The sequence below is a fragment of the Symphalangus syndactylus genome, chromosome 14, assembly GCF_028878055.3.
Source record: "Symphalangus syndactylus isolate Jambi chromosome 14, NHGRI_mSymSyn1-v2.1_pri, whole genome shotgun sequence".
Taxonomy (NCBI): domain Eukaryota; kingdom Metazoa; phylum Chordata; class Mammalia; order Primates; family Hylobatidae; genus Symphalangus; species Symphalangus syndactylus.
Window position 1 is genome coordinate 8,179,158 of NC_072436.2, and position 17,753 is coordinate 8,196,910.

The 17,753-nt window shown below is 49.1% G+C and overlaps 1 protein-coding gene across 3 annotated transcripts in view; it reads right to left on the reverse strand.

Annotated features, from left to right (window-relative positions):
* TBCD (tubulin folding cofactor D) overlaps positions 1-17,492 on the reverse strand; it is a 195,197-nt gene extending 177,705 nt beyond the window's left edge. Inside the window, exons 1-5 of one of the 3 annotated variants that reach the window (XM_055240525.2) lie at positions 16,897-17,492; positions 12,236-12,286; positions 4,387-4,484; positions 2,760-2,861; positions 569-715 (exon numbers count right to left, since the gene is read on the reverse strand). In XM_055240525.2, coding sequence (XP_055096500.1) covers positions 569-715; positions 2,760-2,861; positions 4,387-4,484; positions 12,236-12,286; positions 16,897-17,080 — 582 coding nt within the window. In that variant the 5' untranslated portion in view covers positions 17,081-17,492. The remainder of the gene's footprint in view (positions 1-568; positions 716-2,759; positions 2,862-4,386; positions 4,485-12,235; positions 12,287-16,896) is intronic. The other 2 variants (XM_063617094.1, XM_063617093.1) reach the window with 2 other exon arrangements.
* Positions 17,493-17,753: the final 261 nt, after the last annotated feature.

Consider the following 17,753-nt stretch of genomic DNA (forward strand, 5'->3'; position numbering starts at 1 on the left):
AGACTCCCAACCCACAGAAACTACAAGAGGATAAATGTGTGTCACTCAAGTTTGGGGTAATTACTTATGATCCGATAGGTAACTAATACAATAAGCTGTGTTTATATGCATAATATTTACATCAGGAAAAGTTCGAAGAAAATAAACAACTTATCTCTTCACGCTAGAATTTCATAAATTTAAATTTAGTATTTTTCTTATCTTTATTTTCTAGTTTTCCTACAAATGAACATCTATTATATTATATAATGTTGAGAACTAAATGTCAAATGGGTCCTTATTTTCTCTCACCATTGCCACTAAACCCTTCCTTATCTGCCATGATTACCCTCAACGGAGTATCTGCATCATCTACAAAGAAATGAGATTTGCTAACTCAACCTGACCCCTACATGAATTATCACAATTTCAAAATAAGTTATCATACGGGATTTTACCTCACTGAAAAAAACAGCAGTTAAATAAATATGTAAGTACCAAAAGCTTACCGAGTAAAACACTAACATCAAGATAGCATGAACATGAAAGTGAGTACTAATTAGCAGCTAATTATCTGCATGATATTTACCTCTGCTATTTGGAGAATACGGTCCATTATGGACATTCGTGTTTGCCCAGGCTGGGTGAGGAGGTTCCCGTCAAGGCGAGAAAAATCAAAAGGGATTAGGCAGGTCACAGAGAGCCATAGCAAAAGCATGTAGCGGGTTTCCCAAGTCTAAAAAATTAAAGCACAATAAGAATGAGTCTTGTTTGAAAAATAGAGGCCACTGGCCACAATCTACTTAAAGTCACTGCCCTCCATGCCCACCCAATGCCTACTAAAGCCATTCAAATGCCATCACCCTCAGGGCCAGAAATGCAAGCCATTCACCAACTCCTCGCCACATGCCCCCAGAATCCCCACCACACACACCCACTGCCGTAACTTAGCAGACAAAAGAGACATCAAAATGAACAAAGAAAAATCATAATACATCAATATAGCAGCTACTCTTCGCTGGCACCTCTCCACATACAAACTGGCCTTTTGAGAAAGTGAAAAACGGATAAAAAGTAAAAACACCTAAGAATAAAGAAAAAAGGCTAGGCGCAGTGGTTTACATCTGTAATCCCAGCACTTTGGGAGGCCGAGAAGAGCAGATCACCTGAGGTCAGGAGTTACTTTTTTCTTTTTTGAGACGGAGTCTCGCTCTGTTGCCCAGGCTAGAGTGCAGTAGCGCGATCTCGCTCACTGCAAGCTCCGCCTTCTGGGTTCACACCATTCTCTGGCCTCAGCCTTCTGAGTAGCTGGGACTACAGGTGCCCGCCAACACGCCCGGCGAATTTTTTGTATTTTTAGTAGAGACAGGGTTTCACCGTGTTAGCCAGGATGGTCTCGATCTCCTCACCTCATGATCTGCCCACCTCGGCCTCCCAAAGTGCTGGGATTACAGGCATGAGCCACCGTGACCGGCCGAGGTCAACAGTCCTAAACCAGCCTGACCAACATAGAGAAACCCCGTTTCTACTAAAAATACAAAATCACCCTGGCGTGATGGCACATGTCTGTAATCCCAGCTACTCAGGAGGCTGACAGGAGAATCGCTTGAACCTGGGAGGCGGAGGTTGCAGTGAGCCAAGATTGTGCCATTGCATTCTAACCTGGGCAACAAGAGCGAAACTCTGTCTTTTAAAAAAAAAAAAAAAAAAAAAAGAAGAAAACAATTATCAACTTCTAATAAAAAAGGAGTATCCTTATTTTCAGTAATTAGTAAAAAACATTCCAATTTGTCCCTGCACTCATTCCACTGGGGGGCGCTAGAAGTACTAGGGAAAGAAGGGCATGGAGTGCAGGGCAGCAGGGAAATGCCCCACAGCTCTCATCAGTCACATCCACGCCGAGACAAGCCACCACACTGCACGGTTATAAATCGTGTGCTCTTCCAAATACATACCGCGCAGAAGACAGCGAGCATAGCAGGCCCCGCTGCCGTCTGAGGCAAGGCCCCTGGCGAGGCCAGCCCTGGGCTGGCATCCAGGGACCTGGACGCCAGCAGGGTTCCCACCAAGCCCTGCCTGATGAGGCCCCTCGCTGGCTCAATCTGCACAAACCGTGTGCTTTCCGCTGGCGCCTGCTTTCCTGCTGGGGGTCTGGAATTTTGTTTCGTGCCAGGCAGAGATGTCCACGTGGCCAGACCCCAGTGAAAGCTCTGGGCACCAAGTCTCAAACGTGCTTCCCTGATAGACACCTCACAGGTGTGGTCACATCTCACTGCTGGGGGAATGACACAGGCCCTGTGGGACCCAACTGGAGGACCCTGGGAGCTCCCGCCTGGTTCTCCCCAAACCCCACCCATGTGCCTTTTCCCTTTGCTGATTTTGCTGTGTATTATTTTGCCATAACAAGTGACAGCCAAAAGGAGGAATCTATGCTGAGTGCTGTGAGTCCTGCTCGGGAAGTACCAAACCTGGAGGTGGTCTTGGGAACCCAACACAGTTATACTTCCACAAGTTACAAAAACATATAAACAATGACAGATTTATTGTTAAACTATACCTAGGCATAATTTTTTTTATAAAGGGGCTATTTTAAACGAAAATAACTTAAAGCAACTTGTACAAGAAGTAAAGGAAAAGTCAAAAGAAAGCAGGAGTGACACAAAACAAAGGGAGACAAAATGAAAGAAACAGGAAGGGGAAGGTGCAGCAGGGTGGGGCAGGCAGGGAGGAAGGACGAGCACGGAGGGGCTGGAGACGAGGGAGGGGGCAGAGACACTCACTTCATGGTCCTTGGGGTTCTGATTTGTGACCAAATCTAAAACAGGCTCTACATCAGCAACTTCGTGAGGAAATAAACGAAGAAATGTCTTATAGCCTCGAACCTATCAAATAAAGAGATGCTGAATTATTATAAAATTTAAAAATACAGAGAGCAGCAAAATTGCCTTTCTACCCTTTCATCAAGAACCACCACCTATGCGACCCACTGATCAAAGAGAATTGTCACATGACAGTGACACAATTTAGTAAGACTGTTGTCACCACAAGAAAGCTACCCGTGGCCAGGAGCGATGGCCCACACCTGTAATCCCAGCACTTTGGGAGGCTGAGGCAAAAGAATAGCTTGAGACCAAGAGTTGGAGACTAGCCTGGGCAACATAAAAAATTAAAAATTAGACAGGATGGTGGCACATGCCTGTAGTCTGTGAGGCTGAGGCACGAGGGAGAATCATTTGAGACCAAGAGTTTGAGGCTGCAGTGAGCTGACTGCACCACTGCACTCTAGCCTGAGTGACAGAGCAAGACCCCATCTCTCAAAAAAAAAAAAAAAAAGGCTTTCCTTCCTAAATTGGCTAGTGTTATTCATTACCATATTTACGGAATCAGTCATTAAATATGTTCATTTATATGACTGTCCTCTGACATTTATGAGGAATAAGTGCCTACAAACCTCAAGGGCCCAAATTCATTAACACTCCCCTGAAGCTCATGGATACCACACCTTCCGGAGAAATCCTAACCTCAAACAGCAGAGCTACAGAGGCTGGCGTGCCCTTGGCAGCCCACCCACAGTGTCCCCTCACTGGCCAAGGACTCTCCCGCCAGACAACAGAAATACTGCCTCGCCACTAGGAACCCCAAGCCCCACCCTGAGATGGCTGTGAGTACTCCCACAGTCAAAACTGCCAACAGAGAGCCTCTGGGCCAGCACACAGACACCTGCAAGCTTGTAAGAAAAGCAGACTATGAGACCACAGCCTAGACCTACTTGCTCAAAATCTATAGTACAGCAAAATTCCCAGGAAATTCATCTGCACATTAAAGTGTGGGAAGCACTTCCATTTCCACAGAGTCTCACTCTGTCACTCAGGCTGGAGTGCAACAGCATGATCTTGGCTCACTGCAACCTCTGCCTCTCAGGTTCACGCCATTCTCCCGCCTCAGCCTCCCAAGCAGCTGGGATTACAGTCATGTGCCACCAAGCCCAGCTAATTTTTGTAATTTTAGTAGAGACTGGGTTTCACCATGTTGGCCAGGCTGGTCTCGAACTCCTGACAACAGGTGATCCACCCGCCTCAGCCTCTCAAGGTGCTGGGATTACCGGCCTGCTTTTTCCTTGTAAGAAGTTTTTCTGATTTAGTCTCATCTCCACCCCGTTCCCTTCCTAGCTACACGGTGCTTCAATCTATTCAAATGCAAGACGCTAAATATCTTGACACTGTTTCAGCCAAAGGGCCCACATCACTCAATTCTGATCCCCAACATACAGTAAAAATGGACAGAACTAAAACCACAACTTGTGTCTAAGAACTATCTTTCTTGAGAAATAACATTTTGGAGGGTAACCTCTGGACCAAGTATATTACGAAAGTATCTGTCAACTCTGAAGTGCTATGAAAATCTTACCTTGGTGATGATGTAAAGAAATTTAAAAGCCAGATGTACAAGGGAAGCTGGAGATGTCTGATCTTGCACTATGTCCAACAACAAGTTCATCATCCATTCTACGGAAAAACATGAAACACCTACTGTAAAAGTGAACACCAACATGACACTGAGGCCGGCCAGGTGTGGTGGCTCACGCCTGTTCTCCCAGCACTTTGGGAGACCAAGGTGGCAGGATCATTTGAGGCCAGAATTTCAAGGCGGCAATGAGCCATGATCCTGCTATTGCACTCCAGCCTGGGCAACAGAGCAAAACCCTGTCTCTTTTTTTTTCTTTTTTTTTTATTGAGACAGAGTCTTGCTCCGTCCCCCAGGCTGGAGTGCAGTGGCGTGATCTCGGCTCACTGCAACCTCCACCTCCCGGGTTCAGGCAATTCTCCTCCCTCAGATTCCCAAGTAGCTGGAATTACAGGCACGTGTCACTACGCCTGGCTAATTTTTGTATTTTTAGCAGAGATGGGGTTTCACCATGTTGGCCAGGCTGGTCTTGAACTCTTGACCTCAGGTGATCCTCCCACCTCGACCTCCCAAAGTGCTGGGATTACAGGCGTGAGCCCACCATGCCTGGCTCAAAACCCTGTCTCTTAAAAAACAAAAACAAACAAAAAGACATAGCTAGGTTAAATGTAAGCAGAAGGAAAGATACTCCAACCAATCAAGAATCATAAGAGAGCTGGAGTGGCTCTGTTAGTATCAGACAAAGTAAATGTCAGAACAAGTACTATCATCAGAGATAAACAGAATGTTTCATGATAAGAGGATCAATTCATCATGAAGACTTAACAATTCTGTAAGTATACACACCAACCTACAGAGCTTCAAAATAAGCAAAGAAAAAGCTGAGAGAAATGAAAGGAGACACAGTTGAAAACTTCGACACTCCTGTCTCAGGAACTGATAGAACAAGTGAGAGAAAATCACTGAAACCTAAACAGCACTATCAACCACCTTACTTACGTGACATTTAGAGAACAATCTACCCAACAACAGAACAGACATTTTTCTCAAGTGCAGGTGGAACGTTCAACAAAACAGACCACATGCTAGGCTGCAAGTCTTCATACGTGGAAAAGAACTGCAACTGGCATCCGGGAAACACAGACAAGGACACAACGAGATACACTCCCTGAAATCAGAGAGACTGGCAACGCTGAGTGCTGAAGAGAACCCAGAGCAGCTGGAATCCTCATATCTTGTTGGTAGAAATGGTCAACAGTACAATCTTCATGGAATCAGTATGGCAGGTGATTATGAGTCATACGCCTTTTTTTTTTTTTTTTTTTTTTTGGAGACAGAGTCTCACTCTGTGGCCCAGGCTGGAGTGCAGTGGTGTCATCTCGGCTTACTGCAACCTCCGCCTCCCACAATCAAGTAATTCTCGTGCCTCAGCCTCCTGAGTAGCTGGGACTACAGGCGCCCGCCACCACACCCGACTAATTTTTTGTATTTTAGTAGAGATGGAGTTTCACCACGTTGCCCAGGCTGGTCTTGAACTCCTGAGCTCAGGTGATCCACCTGCCTCAGTCTCCCAAAGTGCTAGAATTACAGGTAGGAGCCACCACGCCTGGCCAAGTCATACACTTTCTACAAGTAAGACACTTTCTGCTACTCAGCAATTCCACGCATGCGTATTTTCCCAAGAGAAAATAAAACCTCTGTCCACCTAAAGACTTGTACATAAACATTTTCACAGTAGCATTACCTGGTTTTTTTTGGTTTTTTTTTTTTTGAGACAGAGTCTCGCTCTGTCACCCAGGGTGGAGTGCAGTGGCAAGATCTTGGCTCACAGCAACCTCCACCTCCCAGGTTCAAGCAATTTTCCTGCCTCAGCCTCCCAAGTAGCTGGGACTACATGCACACACCACCATGCTGGGCTAATTTTTTGTATTTTTAGTAGAGATGGGGTTTCACCGTGTTAGCCAGGATAGTCTCAATCTCCTGACCTCATGTTCTGCCCGCCTCAGCCTCCCAAAAAGTAGCATTATTAATAACAGCCAAAAACCGGGAACAACTCAAATGTCCATCAACAGATAAAAGAAGAAACAATCCCAGCACTTTGGAAGGCTGAGGCGGGCGGATCACGAGGTCAGGAGATCAAGACCATCCTGGTTAACACGGTGAAACACCGTCTCTACTAAAAATAAAAAAAAATTAGCCGGGCACGGTGGTGGGCGCCAGTAGTCCCAGCTACTCGGGAGGCTGAGGCAGGAGAATGGCGTGAACCTGGGTGGCAGAGCTTGCAGTGAGCCGGGATCGCACCACTGCACTCCAGCCTGGGCAACAGAGCAAGACTCCGTCTCAGAAAAAAAAAAAAAAAAGAAGAAGAAGAAGAAACAAATTGTGATTTATCAGCACAAGAGAAAAGGTACAAACTACTGATAGACACACCAACAATGGTAAGTCCCGGAGACGTTATTTTAACAATGGAAGACAAAAAGTAAAGAGCACATACTGAATGATTCTAGAACAGGCAAAACTAATCAACAGTAACATTAACCAACAGTGGTTCCCTAGGGCTGGGGTGAGGGGACTGACAGCAAAAGGACATCAAGTAACTCCTTGGGATGACAGAAATGTTCCACATCTTGATAGCGCGGGGTGTATACATTTACCTTAACTCAAACATCTTACTAAAATGGGTGCATTTTATAGTAGGTAAATTTTAAACTCAATAAAGTTAAAACTCAATAAAATGTTCTAAGAATAAAAATTTATAATTGTGGATAAAGAGTAGCATTATTTACAAACCATATAATTATTTACCTGCTAAGAAAACCCAAAAGTAACAACTGGCCGGGCGCGGTGGCTCACGCCTATAATCCCAGCACTTTGGGAGGCCGAGGCAGGTGGATCACCTGAGGTCAGGAGTTCAAGACATGCCTGGCCATCATGGTGAAACCCCATCTCTACTCAGAATACAAAAATTGGCCAGGCTAATTTTACAGGTGGCGCCTGTAATCCCAGCTACTCCGGAGGCTGAGGCAGGAGAATTGCTTGAACCCGGGAGGAGGAGGTTGCAGTGAGCCAAGATCGCGCCATTGCACTCCAGCCTGGGTGACAGAGCAAGACTTTGTCTCCAAAAAAAAAAAAAAATAAACGACGGAAAAACTATTGACGTAAACATTTCATCACACAGTGAACCTTGTAGACATGATGCTAAGTGAAAAAAGCCAGTCCCAAAAGACCTCCTACTGTGTGATTCCATCACATCACAAACCCAGGGCCAGATGAGTGGTTACTGCAGAAGCAGAGAATGGGTAGGAATTGCTGATGGGAGTTGGGTTGCTTCAGGAGATGATGAAAATGCCTAGATTGTGGTAGTGATAGTTACACAACTCTGTAATACACTAAATACACTAAACAACACTAAAGTGTAAATTTAGAAGGGTGAACTCTATAGTGTGTAATTATATCCCTATGAAGATGTTAAGAAATGTATGTTTACGCATACATATTCCATTAGTGTTGCCATTTACAAAAACTGTATACAAAACGCATCTTCGCTAGACATCAACAATAACCAGTTAGAACACATAACAAAGAGTTTCACAAGAGCAATAAAAGACAAAACATACCTAGAAATAAACCTAAAAACATGTCTCTAGGAATTATCTAAAGAAAATCACCAACCTTCACTGAGGAACACAAAAGATGTGAATAATTAGAGACATAATACCACGATCTTAGACAGGAAAATTAGATCTTACAAAGACTTCTTCCCTACACGAATTTGTGAATTTAATAGAATTCCAAAGGGTGGAGAGTGATAAAATAATTCTGGAGTTCATCCGCATTAATGAACGGGCTACAAAACCATCAAGAAAATAAGAGGAAAGGAGGCCAGGCAAAATATAAAGCAACTAACATCAAACAAAATGACCCAGTCCAGGCGTGGGTCTAATCCCAGCACTTTGGGAGGCCAAGGCAGGCAGATTGCTTGAGGTCAGGAGTTCGAGACCATCCTGGCCAACATGATGAAAACCGTTCTCTACTAAAAATACAAAAATTAGCCAGGCGTGGTGGTGCGTGCTACTCGGGAGGCTGAGGCAGGAGAATCTCTCGAACCTGGGAGGCAGAGGTTGCAGTAAGCCAAGAACGTGCCACTGCACTCCAGCCTGGGTGACAGAGCAAGACTCCGTCTCAAAAAAAAAAAAAAAAAAACAAGCAAAATGACCCAGAAAAAAGAGCACACAGATAGGTTAATGGAACAGGATAAAAAGTCTAAAAGCAAAGGCTAATATATTTGAATATTTAATATAGATTTTAAATGGCATTTCAAGCAGGGGAGAGGCCACTAAATCATCTAATAAATTAGGCTTACATAACTGATTAGGAAAAATAAACTTTCTAACCGTACTACCAAAGGCCAAACACAAAGAAACTGATAGTTTGACAAGCTAAATATTTCTAAAACTTCAGTAGAGGCTGGGTGCAGTGGCTCACACCTGTCATCCCAGCACTGTGGGAGGCCAAGGCAGGATTGCTTGGGGCCAGAAGTTCGAGACCAGCTTGAGGAACATAGCGTGACCCTGACCCTGCAAAAACAAAATTTTTTTTTTTTTTTAAGACAGTCTCGCTCTGTAGCCCACACTGGAGTGCAGCGGCACGATCTCGTTCACTGCTACCTCCGCCTCCTGGGTCCCAGTTCAAGCGATTCTCCTGCCTCAGCCTCTCGAGTAGCTGGGATTACAGGCATGCTCCATCATGCCCAGCTAATTTTTGTATTTTTAGTAGAGACGGGGTTTCACCATGTTGGTCAGGCTGGTCTTGAACTCCTGACCTCGTAATCCACCCGCCTCGGCCTCCCAAAGGGCTGGGATCACAGGCGTGAGCTACTGCGCCTGGCCAAAAAAATTTTTTTTTAATTAACCAGGCATGGCGGCTTGTGCCTATTGTCCCAGCTACACAGGACGCTGAGGTGAGAAGATCACTTAATCCCAGGAGCTCAAGGCTGCAGTGAGCTATGACTGCACCACTACACTCCAGCCTGGGTGACAGAGCAAGATCCCATCTCTTTAAAAAAACAAATACAAAAAAACTTCAGTAGATAAAATACACCAGACACAATATTAAAAGGCAAAAGCAGGCAGGGCACAATGGCTCACGCCTGTAATCCCAGCACTTTGGAAGACCAAGGTGGGAGGATCACCTGGGGGTCAGGAGTTCGAGACCAGCCTGGCCAACATGGTGAAACCTCATCTCTACTAAAATACAAAAATTAGCCAGGCGTGGTGGCACACACCTGTAATCCCAGCTACTGTGGAGGCTGAGGCAGGAGAATCGCTTGAATCGGGGAGGCAGAAGTTGCAGTGAGCCAAGATTGGGCCACTATACTCCAGCCTGGGCAACAGAGAGACTACATCTCCAAAAAAAAAAAAAAAGCAAAAGGCTGGAAAAATGTGCAACAAATGACAAAGGACCAGCATCCCACAACTACATTTTCCTTTTTCTAAAAGGGAATTCCAGAAAATAATGAACTCAGCTGGGCACACTGGCTCACACCTGAAATCCCAGCACTTTAGGAGGCCAAGGTGGGTGAACTGCTTGAGCCCAGAGGTATGAGACCAGCCTGGGCAACACGGCAAGACCCCGTCTCTACAAAAAAAAAAAATTTTTATTTATTTATTTGTATTATTTTTTTTTTCCAAGACATTTTCGTTCTTGTTGCCCAGGCTGGAGTACAATGGCACGATCTTGGCTCACTGCAACCTCTGCGTCCCGGGTTCAGGCAATTCTCCTGCTTTAGCCCCCTGAGTAGCTGGGATTACAGGCGTGCACCACCACACTAATTTTGCATTTTTAATAGATAACGGGGTTTCACCATGTTGGTCAGGCTGGTCTCAAACTCCTGACCTCAGGTGATCCACCCGCCCCGACCTCCCAAAGTGCTGAGATTACAGGCATAAGCCACCACACCCGGCCAAAAAGTTTTTGCAAAGAAAGAAAATAGGCCAGGCACGGTGGCTCGCACCTGTAATCCCAGCACTTTGGGAGGCCGAGGCGGGCGGATCACGAGGTCAGGAGATCGAGACTATCCTGGCCAACACCGTGAAACCCCGTCTCTACTAAAAATACAAAAAATTAGCCAGGCGAGGTGGCGGGCGCCTGTAGTCCCAGCTGCGCGAGAGGCTGAGGCAGGAGAATGGCGTGAACCCTGGGGAGCGGAGCCTGCAGTGAGCCGAGATCGCGCCACTGCACTCCAGCCTGGGTGACAGAGCAAGACTCCTTTTCAAAAAAAAAAAAAAAAAAAGAAAGAAAATAACTCTAAAAATCATTTGCAGCACTCTTAAGCAGCTCACAACAAGTTACTATTCCATGATCCACTCTGGAAAGAGGTCTGGCAAGAATAAAGGCACTTAACTACAGGTCCAACGTTGTTACTTGGAGATATATAAAAACACCACCTGCTACCTTGCGAGCAGTGACCACATCTGTTTCCTGGGAACCAGCGCTCACACACAGGAACTCCAGGAACCCAACACCTCCTACAAGATATGGCCTGGGAAGCCCACTGTCTGCACGTCATCCAGCATGGCGAGCCCTTCCAGCAGATGTCAGAGTCATGTTCCCTGCAGCTGACCCTCTCCCAAGGACCGCTATCTTTGGTCTCCTTCACAAGGCCTATAAATTTTTCTAGGAGGACAGAAGGACAAGGCTGATCCCAATGAATTCTTGAATCCAGAATTTAGAGGTTTTTTTGGGTTTTTGTTTTTTTTTTTAAGATGAAGTCTCGCTCCGTCGCCCAGGCTGGAGTGCAGTGACGTGATCTCAGCTCACTGCAAGCTCCGCCTCCTGGGTTCACACCATTCTCCTGCCTCAGCCTCCCAAGTAGCTGGGACTACAGGCACCTGCCAGCATGCCCAGATAATTTTTTGTATTATTAGTAGAGATAGGGTTTCATCATGTTAGCCATGCTGGTCTCGAACTCCCGACCTCAAGTGATCCACCCTCCTCCGCCTCCCAAAGTGCTGGGATTACAGGCATGAGCCACCGCCCCCAGCCAAAATCTGTTATTTGAATAAAAAAACCAGAACAGGATGCACAGCACCAGCTACTCTTTAAGAGGCACGTGTGCGCACACAAAAGGCTGACCCTTAGCGCCTCCCACACAGATCTCAACACCACAGGCAGCGAGGAAACCCAGGCAAAGAGCAGCTCAAAGACTGAATGGCGAAACCGGGCTGTGAAGCCAGGGTGCCCCCACCCAGGGTGCTGCCTCTTACCGTGGTGAATAGTGCTACCTTCCTCTTTCCCAGGTTAACTGCCAGGAGCATGTGTTACATTTGTAGGTAGAAAAAGAAAAATTTTAATCAGTGTGAAATACATCAAAAATAAAGAAAATGATAAGAAACCACACCCCTTACACTAAAGTAAGAAAACCGAGCTTCAGTGTCCCCATCTGTAAACTGGAGATGACAACAGATGCCCTCCTTAGCTGCTGTGAGGATTAAATGATGACCCATGTAAACCACCTGACCCTGCATGACTATTATCAGAAAGACATCATGTGCCCAGATGCAAACTAATGTAAGCTAAAAACACATGAGGAGCAAATGTTGTTTCTTCAGCAGAAAGGAATTAAGTAGCTCAGACACATCTCCCCCCAGCTCCCAGCCTAGAGTGACATCTGCAACTCAAGCCACTATCACAGGTGGCTAAAACCAACCAGCCAGGCCCTGCAAGCAAGTAAGACAGGGACACTTCTTGGCACTTGATCCTGGCAAAGCACATGCATGTGCCAGCACCATACACCAAGGCCTCTGTGGTCATCTGTAATTGAATGATCAAAATCAGCAGCTTCTATTCTTACCAAGGTGTGGGTCCAACAGATGAGGCTGCTCCTGGTATTTGTCCATTATTACTAAAAACAAATATAACATAAAAATTAATTACCACTAGGCCAAACAAACCCATGAGCCTCAGAAACCCCACTTTCCCTTGCTAGCTTCCACAGGGCAGCTCCACCTCTTCCCCAGCTCTCAGGAGCACACCTCCCGTCTCACTAAGGGAGGCCACACAGGCCACCTGGAGGGAAGGCCCCACCTCCCTCTAGCATTTTGAGGGCCACTGTGGCCCAGCCTCGTGCACTTTACTTGCTTGGCACACTGTTCCTCTTTTCCCACTTCCTCTATACTCTTCCTAACAGAGTCTCCTCCTCGCTCCTTCCTTCACTCTCTCCTGCCTCTGCCGGCCGTTAAGGGCTAAGCTCAACTCTGTCCTTGTAAGACACATCCCTGGCACTCCTCTCACCCTCCCCTGCCAAACATGCCTGTAAACGTAAAACAAAATTCTAAGCCCCCTAGCCATCTAACAGCCCCTCCTCTTGGCCAAGGGCATTCCAAACTTAACCTGAAAAACTAGTTCAGGCCTCATGATGGGAAGGGATTATGGGGAGTGGTCCACATAGGCCTCATTATACCCTCCTCCCGTTGGAATTCAGGCACAGCTGATCAGTATTAGCATTAAAACCGATCTTAAGTAGCAATAAGACACCAAATTCCAGCCTGACTCTAGTACAGCATCACATGACAGACAGCAGGCCCTGAAAGAAATCAAAATATTTTTCCCTAAAGTGTATCTGACATATTTTGAAACGGCCCTGCTAAGTTGCCTCTTGTGGGGAAAAGCTACATTCTGTAGAGAATCCCTTCCCTTTCTAGGTCTTTTCCCTGATCCAGGAGAAAATTAACTAAGTCTGGTACCTTTTTAGTCTGATGAAAAGCATTTACAATCTATTCTCTCTAAAATCAGCTAACTGGAACCTTCATCTGCATAAGAAGAACCTTGGTCTCCACAATTTATCTTAACCTAGACAATCCCTTCTATGGATTCCAAGTCTTCAGATAAACTCTTTCAACCAATCGCCAATCGTGAAATATTTGAATCCACCAATGCCCTGGACGCCCTCCCACCCAAGATGTCCCGCCTTCCCTGGCTAGACCAATGTAACATCTTACAGGTATCAATTGATGTCTCATGTCTCCCTAAAACGTATAAAACTAAGCTGTAGCCCGACTTCCTTGGGGACATGTGACCTCCTGAGGCTGCCTCACAGGCACACCCTTAACCTTCTAAACTGATTGAGACTTGTCTCAGACACTTTTTGGTTGACATATCCAGGCACTGCTCCACACAGCTGCCAGCTCTTCACAACCTCCCAAACCCTGAACCACCACTTTCTCCTCCCCTCAGCAGCTTAAACTGCTTCTGTCCAATCCGGCAGCTCCCACCTCCACATCTGAACACACCCACTGCTTCCCAGCAAAACTGCCTTTGCAAAAGTTACATCAGTGAGGAAATTATGGCAATGGGGCAGATCTGATCCAGCCAACCCCCTCATGCCTTTAGTCTTCAAGCTGCCAAGCTACCTTTGGGAGACACTTAATTTATAGTTTAAATGCTAAGAGCCCTTCCCCAAAACTCAACTGCCTCTGTAAAGTTAATGAGAGGCCACCAGGCTAGGAGGAGAGGAGCCTGAATTCCGCTAAGTTGTAACATAATTGCCAGCCATTATTCTTGAGATCACAAGACATGCGAGTTCCCCAGTTACTCCTGCAGACCACGTCACTATTGCAGAACCTGAGACTGGCCTTTAAAGATATCTTTTCAGATTGTTTCCATGTCTGACACCTACGCTAGGACCACCGACCCATGACAGCTCCACCTGGACCCGCCCACTGCTCCTGCGGCCCCACCCAGACGCGATTCAGCACATCACGGAGGATCATTTCCGACTCCCCTATGATTGTATACCCCTAACCAATCAGCCACCCCCACCCTTTCCCCCAGATTACCTCTAAAAAACCCTGGCCCTCAAATTCTCAGGGAGACTGATTTGGGTAATAATAAAACTCCAGCCGGGCGTGGGGGCTCACTTTAGGACGCTGAGGCGGGCGGATCACGAGGTCAGGAGATCGAGACCATCCTGGCTAACACGATGAAACCCGTCACTACTAAAAATACAAAAAATTAGGTGGGCGTGGTGGCGCGCACCTGTAGTCCCAGCTACTCGGGAGGCTGCGGCAGGAGAATGGCTTGAACCTGGGAGGTGGAGGTTGTGGAGGTTGCAGTGAGCTGAGATCTCATCACTGCACTCCACCCGTGGGGACAAAGTGAGACTCCGCCTCAAAAAAAAAAAAAAAAAAAAAACTTCTAGTCTAGTCTCCCTTTTAACCAGTTCTGCGTGAACTAAACCTTCTCCATGGCAACTCCCCTGCCCTGACAAATCAACTCTATCTGGGCAGCCCTTAGAAAGAACCCACTGGGGCCGAGCGCAGTGGCTCACACCTGTAATCTCAACACTTTGGGAGGCTGAGTCGGGCGACCACTTGAGGTCAGGAGTTTGAGACCAGCCTGGCCAACACGGTGAAACCCCCTCTACTAAAAATACAAAATTAGCCGAGCGTGGCTGACTCTCTTTTCAGACTCAGCCCGCCTGCACCCAGGTGAAATAAACAGCCATGTTGCTACACAAAGCCTGTTTGGTGGTCTCTTCACACGGATGTGCATGAAACTCCCAGTGTCAGGCCCCTGAGCCCAAGCCAAGCCATCGCATCCCCTGTGACTTGCACGTATACACCCAGATGGCCTGAAGTAACTGAAGATCCACAAAAGAAGTAAAAATAGCCTTAACTGATGACATTCCACCATTGTGATTTGTTCCTGCCCCACCCTAACTGATCAATGTACTTTGTAATCTCCCCCACCCTTAAGAAGGTACTTTGTAGGCCGGGCGCGGTGGCTCACGCTTGTAATCCCAGCACTTTGGGAGGCCGAGGCGGGCGGATCACGAGGTCAGGAGATCGAGACCACGGTGAAACCCCGTCTCTGCTAAAAATACAAAAAAATTAGCCGGGCGCGGTGGCGGGCGCCTGTAGTCCCAGCTACTCGGAGAGGCTGAGGCAGGAGAATGGCGTGAACCCGGGAGGCGGAGCTTGCAGTGAGCCGAGATTGCACCACTGTACTCCAGCCTGGGCGACAGAGCGAGACTCCGTCTAAAAAAAAAAAAAAAAAAAAAAAAAAGATACTTTGTAATTCTCCCTACCCTTGAGAATGTACTTTGAGAGATCCACCCCCTGCCCCCCCCAAAACATTGCTCCTAACTCCACCGCCTATCCCAAAACCTATAAGAACTAATGATAATCCACCACCCTTTGCTGACTCTCTTTTCGGACTCAGCCCGCCTGCACCCAGGTGAAATAAACAGCCACGTTGCTCACACACACACAAAAAAAAAATTAAGCCGAGCGTGGTGGCGCACGCCTGTAGTCCCAGCTACTCGGGAGGCTAAGACGGGAGAATCGCTTGAACCCGAGAGGTTGAGGTTACAGTGAGCCAAGATCGCACCACTGCACTGCACTCCAGCCTGGGCAACAGAGCAAGACTTCGTCTCAAAAAAAAAAAAAAAAAAAGGAAGAAGCCACTGTGCTGTTACACTAGGAACAAGAAATCTGGCTTCACTGGTCCTGGATGACGGTCCCTCACCCTCAGAACAGTTCTGCACGAGAGGCATCGTTATCCGCCCCAGCTTACAGCCGAAGAAACGGGCAATCAAGTTATCAGGTCCGAGCCACAGGGCCAGAATTCACAGGCAGGAGCATCTGACGCCGAAGCGCGCACTCCCCCCACGAGGCCCCCCACCCTGCCTGACTCCTAAAATCAAAGTGCTGTCATTCTAAAATGAGGAAGGCCAAATAATGCAGAAGTTATTCTTACTCAAAGGGTCTACAAAGATGATTTTACTGAATTACAAAACCCCATGTTAACTATTTAGCTATGAACTCCTAAGGACTTGTTTGGAAATAACCCATTATAGACAGCGATAAAGGTAGGTCTGAACTCGCAGAATTTAGACTCATCCAATGGCCTCCACAAGGGTACCTACACCCCACCCCGCCTGCAGAGGCACGGACCCGGCCAGCCCGCTCTGTCCACGGCGTCCACGGAACGGGCAGGCTGCTGCCCTCCCCACTCGAGGCGGCCTTTGTTTGCAGCAGCTTTGTTCCTGCCTTCGTCCTCCCTCATTCCCTATCTCCCTGTCCACACAACATTCACAGGAACCGCGCTCGGTGGAGGCAAGCCTGGGAGTCCACACTGCAGGGCTGACCGGCCGTCCGGAGGGGTTTGGCACGAGTCTCCCTGGCCCAGGCACCTCCTCCAGTGACGGAGACGGGGGACGCAGGGCTTCTACACCCCGCCTCCCGGGGAGGCCGCAGAGGCTTCACCCCGAGCGAGAGCAGGCGCTCCGCGGGCCACGGTCCCCCCAAGGAAGGCGCGCGTCTGCCCCGTGCACCTAACGCCGCGCCGGGGTGGCTCTCTCCCGCCTAGGAAGGCCGCACCCCACCACGGCCCGCGGGACCGCGCACCGGCAGCCCTCGCAGAGGCGGGCTGCGGTCCCCGCCCGGGAAACTGCACTCAGCGCGCCGAGCCCGAGCCGGGGGAGGAAGCGGGCACGCAGCGCCGCCCACGCACCATGGAACCGCTCCAGGGCCACCTCGCTCTCCGCGCCCCCGTCGTGCACCTCCCGCAGGCGGCCCAGCAGCGCCCGGGTCTCCGCGCTCTCGCCGAACGCTTCCAGCGCCGCGCCAAAGGCCAGCGTCTCGTCCTCCGCCTCCTCCTCGGGGCCGCCCGCGGCCGGCTCGTCGCTCAGGGCCATCTCCGCAGCTGGGGACCGCGCCCCCGCCTCACGTGCTCGCAGCTCCCACTCCGCTAGAGCGCGAACGTCGGGGATGAAGGGTGAGGAATGAAAAGGAGGCGCCCGCCGAGGCGGCAACCGACACCGGCCCCGCCCCGCGACCTCCGACCCCGCTCTCCGGCCTCGCTACGGAACGCGCCGGCCGCCAAAATACCGCACGTGACGGCGCCGTGCGCGTGAGGACCCCAGCGGGGACCGGTCCCAAAGGCTCTGGAAGAGCGCGCCGCGGACCCCACAGGGCGCGAGTGGAGGCGCGACGAGGCCTGAGCACGCGGTGGGCGGGGCGGGACAGGGGGTGCGGCCTGAGACGCAGTAGGCCGGGCTGCGGGGTGAGACCGAGGCCGGAGGGCAGCGGGGCGGAGCCTGGGCAGGCGGTGGGCGGGGTGAGGGGGCGGGGCTTCGGGATGGGGCCGGGGGCCGCCGGGGCGGGGCCTGAGCACGCGAGGGTAGGGGGCAGGGCTGCGCGCGGCGGGGGCGGGGCCTAGGCACGCGTGGGCGGGGAGGGGCGGGGCTTGCGGTGGGGCCGGAGAAAACAGGACGCAGCCTCAACACGCCGGGGGCGGGGTGGGGTGGGGCGGGGCCGGGGGCGGGGCGGGGGCAGGTAGGACCGGGGGACAGTGGAGCGGGGCGGAGC